The 17,107-nt window shown below is 55.6% G+C and overlaps 1 protein-coding gene across 1 annotated transcript; it reads right to left on the bottom strand.

Moving 5' to 3' along the window:
• Positions 1-2,962: 2,962 nt before the first annotated feature.
• VPS37D (VPS37D subunit of ESCRT-I) lies at positions 2,963-13,930 on the bottom strand. Its single transcript, XM_026659290.1, has 4 exons — positions 13,790-13,930; positions 6,796-6,967; positions 6,420-6,502; positions 2,963-3,846 (listed from the first exon to the last, which is right to left on the bottom strand). The coding sequence occupies exons 1-4, from the start codon at positions 13,916-13,918 to the stop codon at positions 3,340-3,342; spliced, it is 891 nt and encodes a 296-aa protein (XP_026515075.1). The 5' UTR covers positions 13,919-13,930; the 3' UTR covers positions 2,963-3,339.
• Positions 13,931-17,107: the final 3,177 nt, after the last annotated feature.

Raw genomic sequence — 17,107 nt, 5'->3', positions numbered from 1 at the left:
CTTTTCTCTGCTGGGCTTTCCCCCTGCAATAGCTGTCAAATCTCTTATGTCTTGCAACACATTTTGGAATCACACATTCACTTTGCATTTCTGCTGCCCTGCCCCTGAGCGTTTCTGTCTGGTCACCTCCCCTTTATCCATTTCTTGTCTGTAGCTTTCTGAGCAGCCTCTCCTGAAGCCACACTGGTCACCGCCTGCCTCTTGCACTCCTCCATTTCAGAGGAGTCATGGTCTGTCACCCTTTAATTAAGATTCCCAGCCTCCTCGCCTTTGTTCCTAAGGGCCCCAATCCTTCATTGCACACTCAGAGAGCTTTCAATGGGGGTTCTGGCTACACAAGGTAATTCCCCAAAATTTGCTTCCTGAAATCTGTAATTCTCATTCATGAAAATGTACACAAATAGCTCATGATCGCTGGTTCCAAGCTTTCCTTTTAGTCTCAGAGTCAGACAAACCCAAGCTAGGGCACCTTCTCCTCAGGTTGGAATCTTTAGCTTAAGTTGGGCTATATTTGGTTGCTTAGATAAAATCTCACATGCATATAATATCTTTCATGCCCGGTGCCTTAAGAACTAAGGGCTTTTTCAGTCTCACTGCTCTCCAGCCCTAGTGACCTGTAGCAGATACCCACCCTCATTTCTCCCCTTAAATTCTTGCTCACTGGAGTTCCTCACCATAATCTTGCCAGGGCTTCCCTGCAGGACACTGATCAGAACCCAAAAGACTCCAAGGAGTGCTGAGGACACCAGAAGGAGGGAATTGCACTCAGATGTTTGTTGTTTTTCCATCACTGTGGGTGCTGTCTATGAGTAAAGCGTGTACACACATGTCTAAGAAGTTCCTTTGCAAAACCTGTGTTCCTTGCTTTACCCGTCACATAGTCCCCAAAGAGTTAAATGATAACCCAGAGCACCATGGAGGATGGACTCCGGGGAGAGCATGCACAGGCTTGGCAGGTTCTCAGAGCCGAGGGCAGTTGGACTGCAGGGTCCCATGGTACCAGGGATAGAGTCTGCACGCTGGCCATGTGCCAGAGAGGCCAGGACTAGAGCCAGTGCCTGGGCCCTGCTCCGCCCCAGTTGGCTTACGAGGGATCCAAAACAACCAACTGCTGAACATCCCCGGGGGGGCTCAGCCAGGGCAGTAAGCGATAACAATACTTCCCCAATGGCAGGGGAAGTGTAAGTGGGATGTAACATTGGCAGGAGGACACTGGAGTTAAAAGCCCTTTGCTTGGTGAGACCCACCATAGGGCTTCCCTGGCCACAAGGGGTTGGGAGCTTGTCCATGCGGCAGCAGGGGTGGGAGGCTTCTGTCTAGGTACTCTTCTCTCCCCCCCCCCCCACCCCATGCACAGAGGCTCACAGGGATGAGAGGGCTGTCTCTAGTTACCATAATTACTCACTGAGTGAAGGGTGAGAGAGGCAGAGCCACTGGGAGAAGGGCCCACAGGTACTGCAATTAGGGGAAACCTGAGATTCCTCCGACAGACAGGGCCACAAACCGACCTCTCTCTCCATTGTCCCTGGGCAGTTTAGCCTTCCCCTGGCGGCAGGCTGCTGGGCTGTACTGAGCAGGGAGTCAGTGCAGTCTGGATATCACAGCAAGGTCTGGGACACCCAGGGGACAGGGGTACAGCTCCCAGCACAGTGCCAGAGATGGGTGGAGGAGGAGCAGGGACAATGGAGATTTTCAAGATTTCCCTTTGATAAATTCATTCACCCCATCCATTAGCCCCTCCTACATCCCAGTGCATCTGCCATTTCCCCAGGGCTGTGCCCTGGTGCCCTGTGGAGCAATCTGCCATAGCCGCCCCCTTCCCACAGCACAGCCTCCCCCCGGTCCCTTCACAGCACAATGCCAGCCAGGATTAAATGGCTCCCTCCCCAGCACAGCACTCCCCCTTCTCCCCCACACCGTGAAGCCCCCCACCTACCCCCTATTCCCTGCAGCACAGTGCACTGCCCCCCACTCCTCCAGGCTCAGGGCTGGGATCCCTCCTGCTGCGAAGGGCACTCAGTGACCTTCCTGGGAGAGCAAATTCCCCTCCTCTCACAGCACAAGCCCCAGGAAAAGAACAGAGACTAGAAAGCGCCTTTATTTGGAAAATGATCTTGGTGTCCCGTGCTCCCCAGGGGAGCCTGACAAACCTACCACATACCTGCCTGGGAGGCCCTAGCACTGTACAGTGGGGCACCAGGGCCCTGCACCGTCCTCCTCAGCCCTGGCCCTCACGCCTCCCACACCCTGCCCCTGGCTATCATGCCCCTCTCTCTCTCACACACACACACAGGCTGGCAGAGCGGGGAGGGGAGGGAGACAGCAGGAACCCTCCTTCCATGAGTCATCTGTACCCCACATGGCCCTTATCCTGCTCACTGTAACCCAGGGGTAGGCAACCTATGGCAGGCATGCAGAAGGCGGCATGCAACCTGATTTTCAGTGGCACTCACACTGCCCGGGTCCTGGCCACCAGTCCGGGGAGCTCTGCATTTTAATTTAATTTAAAATGGAGTTTCTTAAACATTTTAAAAACCTTATTTACTTTACATACAACAATAGTTTAGTTATATATTATAGACTTATAGAGAGAGACCTTCTAAAAACGTTAAAATGTATGACTGGCACGCGACACCTTAAATTAGAGTGAATAAATGAAGACTCAGCACACCACTTCTGAAAGGTTGCCAACCCCTGCTGTAACCTCATAGCCCCCCGCCTGGGTCTGCATTCCCCTCTGTGCCCCATGGACCTGCTGTGGCCCTCCTCCCTGTCACCGTAGCCTCCTCTCATCCGCATTCACCTCCAACCCATGCAGCGCGGCTGGGATCCTGCCCCGTGCCTGTAATCTGCCAGCCACCCCCCCGCCTCTCCACGCTGTGTATCCCCCATCCCACACAGGCCTGCTGCGCTCCCACTGACACTGCCATCTGACCACCCCCCCCTCGCCCCAGCCTGAACTCCCCCTCGCCTGCTGCAGAATCAGACGCCCCCATGCAATACCGGCCAGAATTCAGCACCCGGCTGCTTGGGAAACCCCCATTATAATTAACCACTGCCAGGCTGCCTCTGACGCTCCCACCTCTGGCCACATGGCAGCCACACAGACCCCACTGCTAGCTGCATCCTGGAGCAGTTCATTACGTCACCCCTGCAGGCTGCAGCGCCCCATGGAGGCTTCCTGAGAACCCAGGGTGGGCGTGAACGACGCCTTCGAGCCGCCCAGCTGGCGGGGGCTGTGTTTGGTTCACATTCATTCTCTAGCACAAGAAGCTCACGTGCGCTGGTCGGCTGGTATGTCAAGGACGCGGGTCTGAGGACATCTCATCGTCCCAACAGCTACCGGTGGGGCGGCTCCTGCTTCTGTGGGTAAGACAGGTGCGCATGCTGCACGCGGAAAGGCCGCGGGCTGAGCAGGGGGATGTGTCCAATCAGACGCAGAGGGGAGCCCAGGCATGGGATGCTGGAGTGAGCCGGTGGCGACTGGCCTGAGCAAGAGGCCAGGGGAGGCAGGTTTCGGCTGGGAGGGGCAACGGGCACAGGGAACGGTACGATGGCGTCAGAGGGGACCAGCAGGGCAGGGGTGTAGCCATAGCGGAGCTGGAACATCTTGGGGGAGGCTGCGTTTTGCACCAGGGCAACTTGGGCTCGGGCTGGGCTCAGCGGGGCAGCTCGCTGCCCCTCGCAGCACGTGGGGAGCCACCTGGGCTGCTTCTCCTTCCGCAGGAGCTGCTCCAGTTTCTCCACCTGTGTCCTGCGGAGATGGGACAGCATCCGGCTCTGCTGAAAGAATTCCAGGAAGGCGTCCAGGGGCAGCTCCCGGCCCAGGAACATCGCCACCTGCGCCTGTGGGGCACGGAGAATGGGATGTCAGCCTGGGGTGGGGGTGGGGAGCAGGAACACACAAATCTGGGAGGGCCCATGGGACCCCGGAGACCGACAGCAACAGTGAGCCAGAGAGCAGGCAAGAACCACGCAGAGCAGCAGGGGACCCCCAGGAACCCGATGGGACAGCCGTAGGAGAGGATGCTTTGGGGGTGAAATCATGAAGTCAGTGGGGGTTTTGACATTGACTTCAGCAGAATCAGGATTTCACCCATGGCACCTGCAGTCTCCCAAGAGGACGCAGGTGACACATGGCTCGGTGGCCAGCTCCACGCAGCTCCCATCGCTACTGACTGCCAGTACTGCCAGTGGCACCGTGGCGCCGGGCCCAGAGTCAGAAGGGGCCCCAGCCAGCCCGATCCCCCAGGTGGCTAGGAAAGCCGCCCCTGCTCCGCCCCCGCCTCTTCCCACCCCTGCTGTGCCCCAGCCTCACCCCCATTCCACCCCTTCCTCTGAGGACTGCAGCAGGGGTCGGGCACACCCTGCACTCACTGGGCGGCAGTAAGTGGAGCGACCCAGCCCCAGCCCGCCCCGTGCTGCTGGCTCCCAGTTGTGCTGCTAGTGAGTGCTGGGGGGGCGGTTCCCTCCTGCCCCCCCAAGTCCCAAGGCTGGGAGCCAGGGGAGCAGAGCGGAGCAGGCTGGGGCCAGGTCATTCCACTTGACAGAACAAGGAGCAATGGTCTCAAGTTGCAGTGGGGGAGGTTTAGGTTGGATATTAGGAAAAACTTTTCACGAGGAGGGTGGTGAAGCACTGGAATGGGTTACCTAGGAAGGTGGTGGAATCTCCTTCCTTAGAGGTTTTTAGGTCAGGCTTGACAAAGCCCTGGCTGGGATGATTTAGTTGGGGATTGGTCCTGCTTTGAGCAGGGGATTGGACTAGATGACCTCCTGAGGTCCCTTCTAACCCTAATAGTCTATGATTCTATGATTCCTGCTGTCCCATGAGTGTGCCCCAACCCTGGCCCCAATCCGCTCTGCTCTGCCACTCGTGCTGGGGGCGGTTTCCCCCCTGTCCCCCAAGCCTGGGGAGGAGATGGGGCAGTGGGGAAGCGGAGACAGGAGGGAAGAGGCATGGGGGAAGGAAGGGGGTGGGATGAGGAGGAGATGGAGCGGTGGGGAAGGGGCATGGGATGGGGAAGAGAAGGAGATGGGGAAGCGGGGGCAGGGAAGCTGGAGCCCAGCATGCGGCATCCCCTTGGCAGAAGCTGGGGCTCCCGTTAAGCAGGCCCATCAAACCCTTACCCTGAGAAGCCCCACCTCCCCTGCATCTGTACCACCCCGATGAGCCCCCCCCCAGACACCCTCCCCACTGAGCCCCAACCACCTGCACCTGGACCCCCACCCAAATGAACCCCACCTACCCTGCACCTAGACCCCCCCGCTGAGCCCCAAACACCTTCACCTGGATCCCCTGCAGAGCCCCATTGCCCCTGCACCTGGAACCCCCCAATGAGCTTCTGTGCATCCAGATCCCCCACTGAGCCACCTGCACCCAGATTGCCCCACAGAGAACTCTCCTACCCCCACACTAAGTCCCTCTGCACTAGGATCCTGCTGCCGGGCTGAGCCTGCTCACCCACACCTGGTGCGCCTGGCACATGGGGGTTTCTGGGGCAGGCCTGGCCCTTGCACTGTGTCAGCCTCATTGCCGAGTCCCTGTCCTGGGGTGGGGTGGGGGGAGGCTGAAGGGGAATCTCCCACCTCCATGCAACCAATGGCCTGTGCTCCCCACTGCCATGTTGGAGCCTCCACATTTATTTATTGACAAATAAAATTTGCAGAATTTTAAAATATTGTGGCAGAATTTTAAATTTTTTGGTGCAAAATCCCCATAAGAATATAGGGTGCTGTGTAGCTGTGATGGTGGGACTGTGAGGAAGGGGGTGGGCAGTGGGGAGGTCTACGGGTGGGGGGCGCTGGGCGAGCGGTGTGGGGTGCAGGGTGCTGTGTAGCTGTGATGGTGGGACTGTGAGGAAGGGGGTGGGCAGTGGGGAGGTCTATGGGGGGCACTGGGTGAGCAGTGTGGGGTGCAGGGTGCTGTGCAGTTGTGGTGGGAGGGCAGCGGGGGAGGTCTCTGGGAGGGGTGGGGACTGCGCAGAGAGATCTGTGGTGGAGGTCTCTGGGCGAGGGGGCACTGGGCATAAGGGTGGGGCACTGGGCAGGGGGGCGGTGTGGTGCGGGCTCGCCCTCCAGGGGAAGGGGCATGCTGGCAGTACAGCGCTGGGCAGGCCAGTGTGCGTCTGGCAGCTGCAGGTTTGTAAACAGTGCCCTCTTGCTGGGCTGCGCAGAGCGGGGCTGCTCCCGCCAGCTGTGCCTCATTGCCCCCAGCCTGCCCTTCACTCTGGACACTGACCACCCCGCTCCCCTGCACCTTGCCCTGGGGGGCCCACAAATATGTTTGGCACCGGGCCCACAAAAAGTGAATCCAGCCCTGCTGACCGAGACGTCCCAGGGACTGAGTGGGGGGAAGCGGAGTAGCTACAAGGTGACCAGAGTCAGGCAGGTCAATAGCAAAGCAGGTCCTGCAAACTCACCTCCGACTCCGCCTCGGCTGCGTCCAGAGCAGCTTGGAGCTGGCTCAGGGCGCTCTGCGGGCTCCACTTCCTCAGGCAGGTCTCTGCTTGGGGGGAGAGCAGCTTCAGCCAGGGGCATACAAACGAACCCGGCCCTGCAATGGAGCCTCCAGCCACCCCCCTCCGGCCAGTCCAAGGAGAGGCCTCCGACCCCATCGCCCAGCCATGGTCCTGCCCTTGGGGGGCCGTCACTTGCTGAGCCAAAAGCTCCTCCCCCAATGGCCATCAAGGCAGGGCCCAGCCAGCGAGTGAGAGGCCAGAGCCGGCTCCCCCTCTGCATCCCAGAGCCAGAGCCTGGGGACAGCAGCCCCCACTGACACAGGGTGGCTCCACTCACCCACTCGCTGCTGCTTTTCCTGACACGCCTCCCTTGTCTCCCGCAGCTCCTGGTACTTTATGGCCAGTGAGGCTTTGCTGTTCTCCAGCCGCGGCTGCAGGGACAGGTTCTCCTTGGCCAGGGCATAGTTCGAAGCCAGGCACGTTTCCCGCTCCAGCTGCAAGCTCTGAAACTGCAGGGACATCATAGCTCAGAACTAGCACCCCGGGCAGAGCTAGCCACCCCTCAACTGCATTGCCAACGCCACCTGCAGGGCCTAACCCCGCCCTCCAGAAAACACCCCTCAGCACACTGCCAGCCCCACAGCTCTCTTTTCACACTAGCCCCACTGACCGGCCCATCACAGCTCAGTCCTCCCCAGAGAGCCCCCCAATTCACTCAGCCAGCCAAGTACAGAGGGTGTTAACCAGAGCAGCCAGCTCCTCATCAAAATAAGACCTTTTACCAGCTCCACCTCTCAGCACCATTCTGCTCCCTCCACCCCGGCTTCCCCAGAAGCAGTAGGGGGGGGGAAGAGTTCCTGGCAAGAGGCTGCAGCTGCATTAAAATCCAGCCACACAGGTAGGAGCCCCACACACCAACTGGCCTGGGGGAAATTACACAAAAACTCCACACATCTTGAATGAGCCAGACAGCTTCTCTGAGGGCTAAACAGGGTAACACCGGTATTCCCCCCACCCACAGGCACGAGCCAACCACTGAGACGGGTTTGCTTTCTGACAGGCCCAGGGAAGAGATGCTGGAAAACAGGCTGAGAAAGACTAAAAATAATCTGACCTGATTCCCCAGGAACATATCCCAGCATGTCAGAGCCTAACAAACCTTCACAATTAATTCTAGTGGCACTAGCATTCCTGCGCAGAGCCTGGAAAGTGAACTGGCCATCTACTAGCCAGGGGTCTGACGGTCAGAAGAGGGAAGGGAACGACCTGCAGGGTCAAGGGGAAACGCCCTGGGCAGCAGCCCAGCTTCCCTGTTCGCCCAGTGGCTGGTGCTGGGATTTCTAGCAGGATGTCAGCCCCAGACCATGCTGAGGCTCCACTTTTCCTGTCATCCTCTGGCACAGATAAATTGTGTCTGATTACAGCAACTCCTCACTTAAAGTCGTCCCGGTTAACGTTGTTTCGTTGTTATGTTGCTGATCAATTAGGGAACATGCTAGTTTAAAGTTGCGCAATGCTCCCTTCCAACGTTTTTTGGCAGCCGCCTGCTTTGTCCACTGCTTGCAGGAAGAGCAGCCCGTTCAGCTAGCTGGTGGGGGCTTGGAACCAGGGTGGACCGGCAGCCCCCCCATCAGCTCCCTGCTCCCCTAAGTTCCCTGTGCAGCAGCTGCCCAGCAGGCTAGCAATCGGCAGTTCAGCTGTCCCTCCCCCCACTGCCATGTGCTGCTCCCGCCCTCTGCCTTGGAGCTGCTCCCAGAGACTCCTGCTTGCTGTGCGGGGGGGGGGGAGGGGAGGAAGAGGGGGGCTGTCAGGGTGTCCCCCTCCCCCCTGCACCCCGCTTACCCCATCTTCCATAGAGCAGGGGGACACACAACAGGGCTCAGGACAGAGGGAGCTTGCTGGCAGCAGCAACTGCGGTCTCAGCAAGCTGATCTAATTAACAAGGCAGTGTACTTAAAGGGGAAATGCGCATCTCTCTCTCTCTCACACACACACACACACACACAGTGTGTGTGTCTCTGTCTGCCATGCTCTCTCCATTCCTGCTGCCTTGTAGACAGAGAGTTGACCCTTGAGGGCTCAGCCAATTGCTAGTTCATCATTTAGCAGTAAGGCAAATATCCCACCCTCTGACTCCTCCACCTCAACCAAGCTTCACAATCATCATCACTGTGTACCAGTATTAAATTGTTTGTTTAAAACTTATACTGTGTGTGTGTGTGTGTGTGTGTGTGTGTGTGTGTGTATGTATATATATAATATAGTCTTTTGTCTGGTGAAAAAAATTCCCTGGAACCTAACCCCCTCATTTACATTAATTCTTATGGGGAAATTGGAATCACTTAACATCGTTTCACTTAAAGTCGCATTTTTCAGGAACATAACTACAACGTTAAGTGAGGAGTTACTGTAATTTGAAGCAGTCCCACTTCCCCCTCAGCTGCTTGAAGGTAAAAGGAGATTCTTGTCTTGTCCCCCCCAACTTGTCAGAGCCTCCTGGCTGATGTTACAGGGGGTCAGTCTCCATTGCACTGTCTGTTTCAAGGGGTAGAGAGGCAGCTGCTACTCCCAGCCCCCATTTCTCTACCCTGAGTAACTCCAGCATCTGCCTCTGTAGCTTTCCCAAGCAGCAGAGTGAAACTGAGTCAGTTCTGGTTATGGTCACTGATGCCCAAACGGTTCTGAACAACCACTGCATAACTGACTAATCTGCAACTGCCTGGCAAAGCTCAGAGCAGCAGCAGAGGCACTAGAGCTGACTGCAGCCCTGCACTGGTTGTCTTTGGAAGGTTTTCTTCACAACCATAAAGACCTTCATTTGTCAGTTACTGAAAGCTTCAACTCTGCAAAAATAGATGGTGCAGGCCTCCAAACTCACCAGGGAGACATTCCACTCGCTGCAAGCATAGACCCTAGGAATTCTTCAAGCCCTGATGTAATGGGGACAAGTTAACATTTCCCAAACAACCTGAACTTTGGGAATATTCTGGTGTTGGAATATCTGATCTTGCAGACTTAACATTGCATTAGTACCACCTGCAAGGACATTAAACGCAGGTGCTTGGCTGCTGGACACTAACCCTCCCTGGAACTGACATGCCATGTCTCTGCAGTTGTTGGTGGCAGCCTGGGAATTATTACTCAGCTGGGCTGGGGGGAGGATATTGGGTGAGGAATTGCTTTTCCTGTCTGTCCTAGAAGCCATGTGATGGGCATGAGGATTTGCTGGTGCATTCTGTCAGCACCTTCTGGGGACAATTTCTTTGGCGGTAATTCCTCAAGGCACTACACTCTGGCCAGAAAGCCAACAAAGCGCAGACAGAAAGATCCACACAGCACTTCCTCTGGGGTTGTTTTAAGTGATACCCCCACCGTACTAAAGGGTGGGGAGGAACTGGCTTTGGGAAAGAGGCTAATTAATCACTGGAACAATGTACCAAGGGTCATGGTGGGTTCTCCAACACTGGCAATTAGAAAAACCTCCAATCTCGATTTAACAACGGATCTGCAACAGGAATTATTTGGGGCAGGTCTCTGGCCTGTGTAATACAGAAGGTCAAACTAGCGGGTCACAATGGTCCCATCTGGCCTTGGAACCTATGATCTAGATCAGCAGTTCTCAAACTTTAGCAGCCCAAGGACCCCCATTTTGATTTAAAAATTTTGCAGCCCCCCCCCCAACCCATGCTCAGCCCCAGACCCTGCCCCCACTCCAGTCCTCCCTCAAGGCCCCACCTCTGCCCCTTCTCTTTCCGCCCCCTTCCCCGAGCGTGCCCTGTCCCTCCCAGCACCTCCTGCACGCCACTGAACAGCTGTTTTGTGGCATGAAGGAGGCACTGAGAGGGATGGGGAGGAGTTGATCAGCGGGGCCGGCAGCCCCGGACATGACTCGTGGACCCCCTGGAGTACCCTCACGTTGATCTATATATTTAAAAAAAAAAGGGCAAGAAGGCCTCCGGAAGGGAACACTGGCTTTGGGAGAGGGATCCCTTTTCTCCCTTCACACCTAGGCTTTTTTCCCCATGCTGACCCAGGCCTACAATTTTGGATATTTTGCTGGTCTAGCCGGAGATGATGGGGAGAACTTTGGACCATGGCGACTCTTCCTGCCTAATTACCCAGCCCAAGGCAAGCTCCCTTGGTAGCGCCAATCCTCACCATGACCTCCATTAGCTTTTTAGCACTATGAGTGGTCAGGGTGGCTAATAGAAAGTCTGTCTCTTTGGAACAAGTTACTGTATCTAGTAATGACTTCAGACCAATTCCCACAGCTCCCCATGCTCCTACCCGGTAATTAGCAAATCTTTAGGTGACAAAGTCAACACTGTAAATCTCCCAGACTGAAACTCAATTCCAAATGACAGAGAAGGACCTTGTTGATATGGAAGCACAGGAAGTATCAAGACACTAACTGGAGTCTAAATTAAAGGTAATTCCTCACTACCTTGGAATATACCAAATCGAGAAGATTGTAGCAAGAATATTGGATTTGGATTTGATATCTGGGTGGGGAGCTTCTAACTCTCCCTGTTATTAAATTCTTTGCTAAACTGTAATCTTCTCCTCTGGCTATTTAAGATTTTCAAGATATCCCATAAAGGTTCTGCACTGAAACCTTTAGACAAATCTATTCTCTCTCCGTCCTATTATTGTAACATTTACACATTTTTTGAGATAAAGAGTACGGTCATAGTCAAGAAAAAGATGGAAACATTATGTATGATAACAAGCAAATATCTTTCCAAATATATCTAAAGCCACCCACGCTAGACGTAAACAACTATTTTTGCTTAAGGATGCTTTTGATTTCTTGCCCTCCTTTCTCTTCCCTGTCAAGCTTGGATTAATCAAAGATCAAAAGCATTACATGTCTTCTGAGTATGACAATGAGAAAAACTTTCTGGGTTCCATTAGCTCCCATTACTTTTTTATTATTTGATCCTTCTTAGACAACTGACTAATCTCATCTCTATTTAACAATTAGTCTTGTATCAATTTGAGCAAATTCAACTGCTTTTTTGAGACTTATGTAAGATTTTTTTTAAATGAGTTTCGAATGATTTTTCCTTGTTATCCTTCGATAAGTTCTTGCCTGAGGACTTATCTCCGAAGATAAAAATGTATTCAAGTAAAGTTTGTATGAAGATCAATATCGCAGGAATTCTTGGTCATTGATTACAAATTAAATAACAAAAGGCAAAGGCCCTCATTGATATAACTTCGATGTTGAAAATTAAACCACAGCACACTCAGGAAATGAAAGCGTCACGGGTCTCAGAGCCCACACAGCACATCCTGTGCAGCTTGAAGTAAATGTTTAACAGCCTACCTAGAAACCAAAAATACTCCCTATGTGTAATATGGGTGAAGCGACAATGTTTGAGAGTGCGGACTTCTGCATTTCTTGGCGTGAGCATGTTTCCATTTGCAACATTAATACAGGTTCTGCATTTCACTGGTATATTATTGACTGAGAACACTATCTGGGCTAGCCACGCCGGGAAGAGACTCAAGGCCCAATACAGCATCAGCTCCCCCAACATCTCCAGCATGACCAGGAAGAGATATGAGGCAGTAGGTACTGGTTACTGTGGGGAGACAAGTCTACGTATGAAGGAAGAAAAGGGCTCTACGCTCCCACAGCTGGTATTCCCCTCTGTTGGTCTCCTACCTCTTCTTCTTAACCCAGGTCCCGGGGATGCCAGATCCTGAGCCTTGCAAGACAATTCTCCCCATGGAAGTGCCGGCTGCATGTGGTCTGCCTCCCTCCCCTCCTGGCAGCTGCCCTAGCCTGGCATTCACTCTGGCACAAGACCAAGAGCAGCAGTGCTAAGTGGTGGCAGAGGGAGCGGCTCTTAGAGGAGGCTGAGGAGGAAAGCATGGTGCCTAGCAAGGCCCGGGATCTGGCCTGGGGCAGAGGAGGTGAGAGATTTGGGAAGCCACCTCTAAGTTGCCAAATAGGAGCAGACAAAAAGCCCCCCCCCGGACTCCCCCACGCCCAGACCAGGGGAGGACGGGAGCAGCTGGGGGTGAGTTTACAGGCTAGGCGCTAGGGGCTGGTCGAGGGGCTGAGTGGGAGGAGTGTTTGGTCCCACTAAGCTCAGGGGGGGTCCCCGCAGCCGTGTGCTCACCCCAGCGGTGCCTTGAGAGGCTCAGCCAGGCCTTGCCACAGGGCCCGCCCGGGAGACTGCCAGGGAAATACGAAGGATGCTGGTGTTGTTTACATTAAATGAGTCTTGTCTCCATTTCCCCCCTGGCTGACCCTTGCGGACAGAGTGTTGGGGAGCCCAGCCTAGCCCCCAACCCCCATCGCCTGGGTAAGGGGCCGCAGTGCAGACCCTCACAGCACCTGCCTGTCTGCCAGCCAGGCGTGATCTCACCTTCATCCCCACAGCATCTGTGCCCCACAAGGGACCACCTGTAGCGGTGCACCCCCGCCCCTTCCCAGGGGCAGCCCCAGCGTGTGGCCAGGCCAAGCCGGGGGAAGAGGGATGGCTCACGGAGAACGGTGGGCACAGCAGGCAGAGCCCTGGAGAGGGGGGGCTGAGGGTGGGGAAAGGTGGGATGCAGGGGGATGGAGGAAGGCACTGGGGTGGGGGACAGGCTGACAGCTGAGGGGGAATTATCAGGGGGACAGGGCATGTAGGGGAAGGAGCCGGGGGGACATATGGGGGGAGGGGGACAGGCTGTGGGGGGGAGGATCCCAGGGGGCTGGAGGGAGATGAGGGAAGGAGCCAGGTGCCCGGAGGGATAGAGGGTGATGGGGCACGGGAGGAAAGGAGCCAGGGGGATGGTGGGGTGGAGGGGAACAGGGTGCAGAGAGGAAAGGAGCTGGGGGGCTGGGGGGGGGACAGGGCATAGGAAAGGAGCCCAGGGGGATGGGGCACGGGGGGGGGAAGGAGCCCGGGGATGGGGGGGTGGAGGGGAACAGGGTGCGGGGGGGAAGGAGCTGGGGGGATTGGGGGGACAGGGCATGGGAGGAAAGGATCCCGGGGGGAAGAAGGGGGACGGGGCTGGGGGCGGGCGGGAGGAAGGAGCCCGAGGGGAGGGACGGGGGCAAAGTACCGGGGAATGGAGCCGGGGGGATGACGGGGTGAATCACCGGGGTGATGGAGGGGGACGGGACGCTGGGAGGGGGAGGACGAGGGAAGGAGCCGGGGGAAGCACCGGGGAAAGGAGCCGGGGGGATAGAGAAGGAACGGGGGGGGGGAGTGTGTGGAGGGGAGGGCGCAGGCGGAGGGAAGCACCGGGCAAAGGATCCGGGGAGACGGGCGGCACCAGCCGGTGCCCGGCCCCGCCGCTGCAGCCCCAGCCCCGCCCGGTCCCGCTACCTTCCTGCTCATGCTCAGCCGCACGATGCGCTTCAGCTGCGGCTCGTCCTGCAGCAGGCAGCGGAGCTGCGCGGTGCTGAGCCCCGGGGAGCTGGGCTCGGCCGCCCGCGCGCCCCTGCCCCGGTACATGCCGCCCGCCGCCCCGAGCCGTCCGCTGGGAGCGGGCTGCGACCGCACCGACCCGGCCCGCCAGGGGGCGCCGCGGGGGCTCTTAAAGGGGCCGCGCCCCTGTGGGCGGGCACTGCTGGGGCGAGCGCAGCAAGGAGTCCATGTGCGCCGGGACCGGGGACTCGCTCCCCAGTGCTGCCTGGGTAGCAGGTGCCATCGCCCCCTTCATACATGGAGCAGCCCCGGGGCTGCCAGGGCTTCAGGGGCAGCTCAGCCCGGCTGCTGGGAGGCCACGGGACCGTGCGCCGGTGATCGGGTGCAGGGCCCAGGACTCCTGGGCTCTATGGCTGGCCGGGCAGGTCGGCATGCACCTGCCTTCCCCTCCGCCTTGTGGTGAGGGTAGTGCCTGAAGCTGTCCCCCTGCAAGGGCTCCACCTGTCTCCGGTTTCTAGCTCTGTGACACTAAAGGGACATGTTTAAGGTTGCAGAGTGGAGAACTCAAAAGTCAGGAAATGCCAGAATTACAGCTTAGATCCCCTGCACTGAGTGAGACAGGAGCCTGTGGAAACTAAGATGGGGTGCTGTCATCAAGGAGTGGGTCGTAATGCACAACAGGGCAGAGTCAAGGTTGCCCAAGCAGCCATAAACCTGGCCTTTCCTAAGGTTTGACTGCTTGACTCTGCAACTGGAACATTCTTTTCATGTAGGAGGTTTGTGTGCAATTTCTTGGGGAGTCTGAAAAAAGAGAGAAATATATTCTGTTATGTGCAATTAGGTGTCATCAGCATATCATGTGTCACCAGTAGGGCTCCAGCCCAGAGCCTTCAGCAATGACTTACACCACTTGAGCAGAAGGCTATTATCCTTGGGGGAGGAGAGTGGGGACGGGCTGCGCCCCTGTGGGCGGGCACTGCTGTGTAAAGGAGGTAGCTCCAGCTTTCTGTCCCATCCCCCCAGGAGATGATGCTCTATGTGGACCCCAGGAGAGGAGGATGGGATACTAGGGCCATGTGCAGGGCCCAATGGGTGCAGATCCAGGGCCAGCTATTACTCCAGCAGCCTCTGCTGCTGTGGTGGCAGGACCCAGTTGTTGAGAACGTTCTTGTTCAGTCATTTGTTTGGCAGGATACCAACATTTTCTGGAGAAACACAATCCAGAGTAGGGAAATGGTGTATCCCAGCCAAAGTTGAATGGGCAGGGACAAAGAAAAGGCACTTTCCTGCCCCCAGGGCTTTCTCTCTAAGGACTTTCAGAGGCCAGCTGCAAACAATGGAAGTGCTGGAGCTTCTCAAAAAAGGCTCACCAGAGTTTTTTATAATGGACAATGATAGGCAGGCTAAATATAGGGGCCTCTACCAGCTCCCCTGCAATTATTCCTGGTGTTCTGGAGATGGCACTTAGCATACTGGGAGCTGTCCTCACTGCAGGCTTCCCTGTCACACTAACACTGGGGGGTTGAGGGGAAAAGACCTGCATTTGCTTTCCCCAGCTCCTGGCAAACTGCCAACTGAGCTCAGTTTGGCTGTTCCCTGTGATACCTTCCTGGTCCAGTGATTCCTGTTCCTGTGGGCATGCTGGGTGCTCCGACCAGCCCTGCAGATGGCATGGAGTCACTGCCAGGCTGTGAAAGGCTTCTTTTGAAACCAGTCTGACATTCCTGATGCCCATCTCCCTAGAGGAAGGGCCTGATCCGGACTTTCAGTGAGAGGATGCAGTGCTGAGGTATCATAGTATCATAGAATATGAGGGTTGGAAGGGACCTCAGGAGGTCATCTAGTCCAACCCCCTGCTCAAACAGGACCAATCCCCAACTAAATCATCCCAGCCAGGGCTTTGTCAAGTCTGACCTTAAAAACCTCTAAGGAAGGAGATTCCACCACCTCCCTAGGGAACCCAGTCCAGTGCTTCACCACCCTCCTAGTGAAAAAGTTTTTCCTGATATCCAACCTAAACCTCCCCCACTACAACTTGAGACCATTACTCCTTGTTCTGTAATCTGCTACCACTGAGAACAGTCTAGATCCATCCTCTTTGGAACCCCCTTTAGGTAGTTGAAAGCAGCTATCAAATCCCTTCTCATTCTTCTCTTCTGCAGACTAAATAATCCCAGTTCCCTCAGCCTCTCCTCATAAATCATGTGCTCCAGCCCCCTAATCATTTTTGTTGCCCTCCGCTGGACTCTTTCCAATTTTTCCACATCCTTCGTGTAGTTTGGGGCCCAAAACTGGACACAGTACTCCAGATGAGGCCTCACCAATGTTGAATAGAGGGGAATGATCACGTCCCTCGATCTGCTGCCAATGCTCCTACTTATACAGCCCAAAATGCCGTTAGCCTTCTTGGCAACAAGGGCACACTGTTGACTTATATCCAGCTTCTCATCCACTGTAACCCCTAGGTCCTTTTCTACAGAACTGCTGCCTAGCCACTCGGTCCCTAGTCTGTAGCAGTGCACTTGTCCTTGTTGAACCTCATCAGGTTTCTTTTTGTCCAATCCTCTAATTTGTCTAGGTCCCTCTGTATCCTATCCCTACCCTCCAGCGTATCTACCACTCCTCCCAGTTTAGTGTCATCTGCAAACTTGCTGAGGGTGCAATCACGCCATCCTCCAGATCATTAATGAAGATATAGAACAAAACCGGCCCCAGGACCGACCCTTGGGGTACTCCATTTGATACCATCGGCCAACTAGACATGGAGTCATTGATCACTACCCACTGAACCTGATGATCTAGCCAGCTTTCTATCCACCTTATAGTCCATTCATCCAGCCCATACTTCTTTAACTTGCCGGCAAGAATACTGTGGGAGACCATATCAAAAGCTTTGCTAAAGTCAAGGAATAACATGTCCACTGCTTTCCACATCCACAGAGCCAGTTATCTTGTCATAGAAGGCAATTAGGTTAGTCAGGCATGACTTGCCCTTGGTGAATCCATGGTGACTGTTCCTGATCACTTTCCTCTCCTCTAAGTGCTTCAGAATTGATTCCTTGAGGACCTGCTCCATGATTTTTCCAGGGACTGAGGTGAGGTTGACTGGCCTGTAGTTCCCTGGATCCTCCTTCTTCCCTTTTTTAAAGATGGGCACTACATTAGCCTTTTTCCAGTCATCCGGGACCTCCCCCGATCACCATGAGTTTTCAAAGATAATGGCCAATGGCTCTGCAATCACATCCGTAGTCGTGGCGGTGCTGGGATGCTAGGCAC

Source organism: Terrapene carolina, unplaced genomic scaffold (genome assembly GCF_002925995.2).
Source record: "Terrapene carolina triunguis isolate 2854851 unplaced genomic scaffold, T_m_triunguis-2.0 Scaffold620, whole genome shotgun sequence".
NCBI lineage: Eukaryota > Metazoa > Chordata > Testudines > Emydidae > Terrapene > Terrapene triunguis.
Note: the sequence above shows the minus strand (reverse complement) of the source record. Positions and strands in the feature narration are given on the sequence as shown.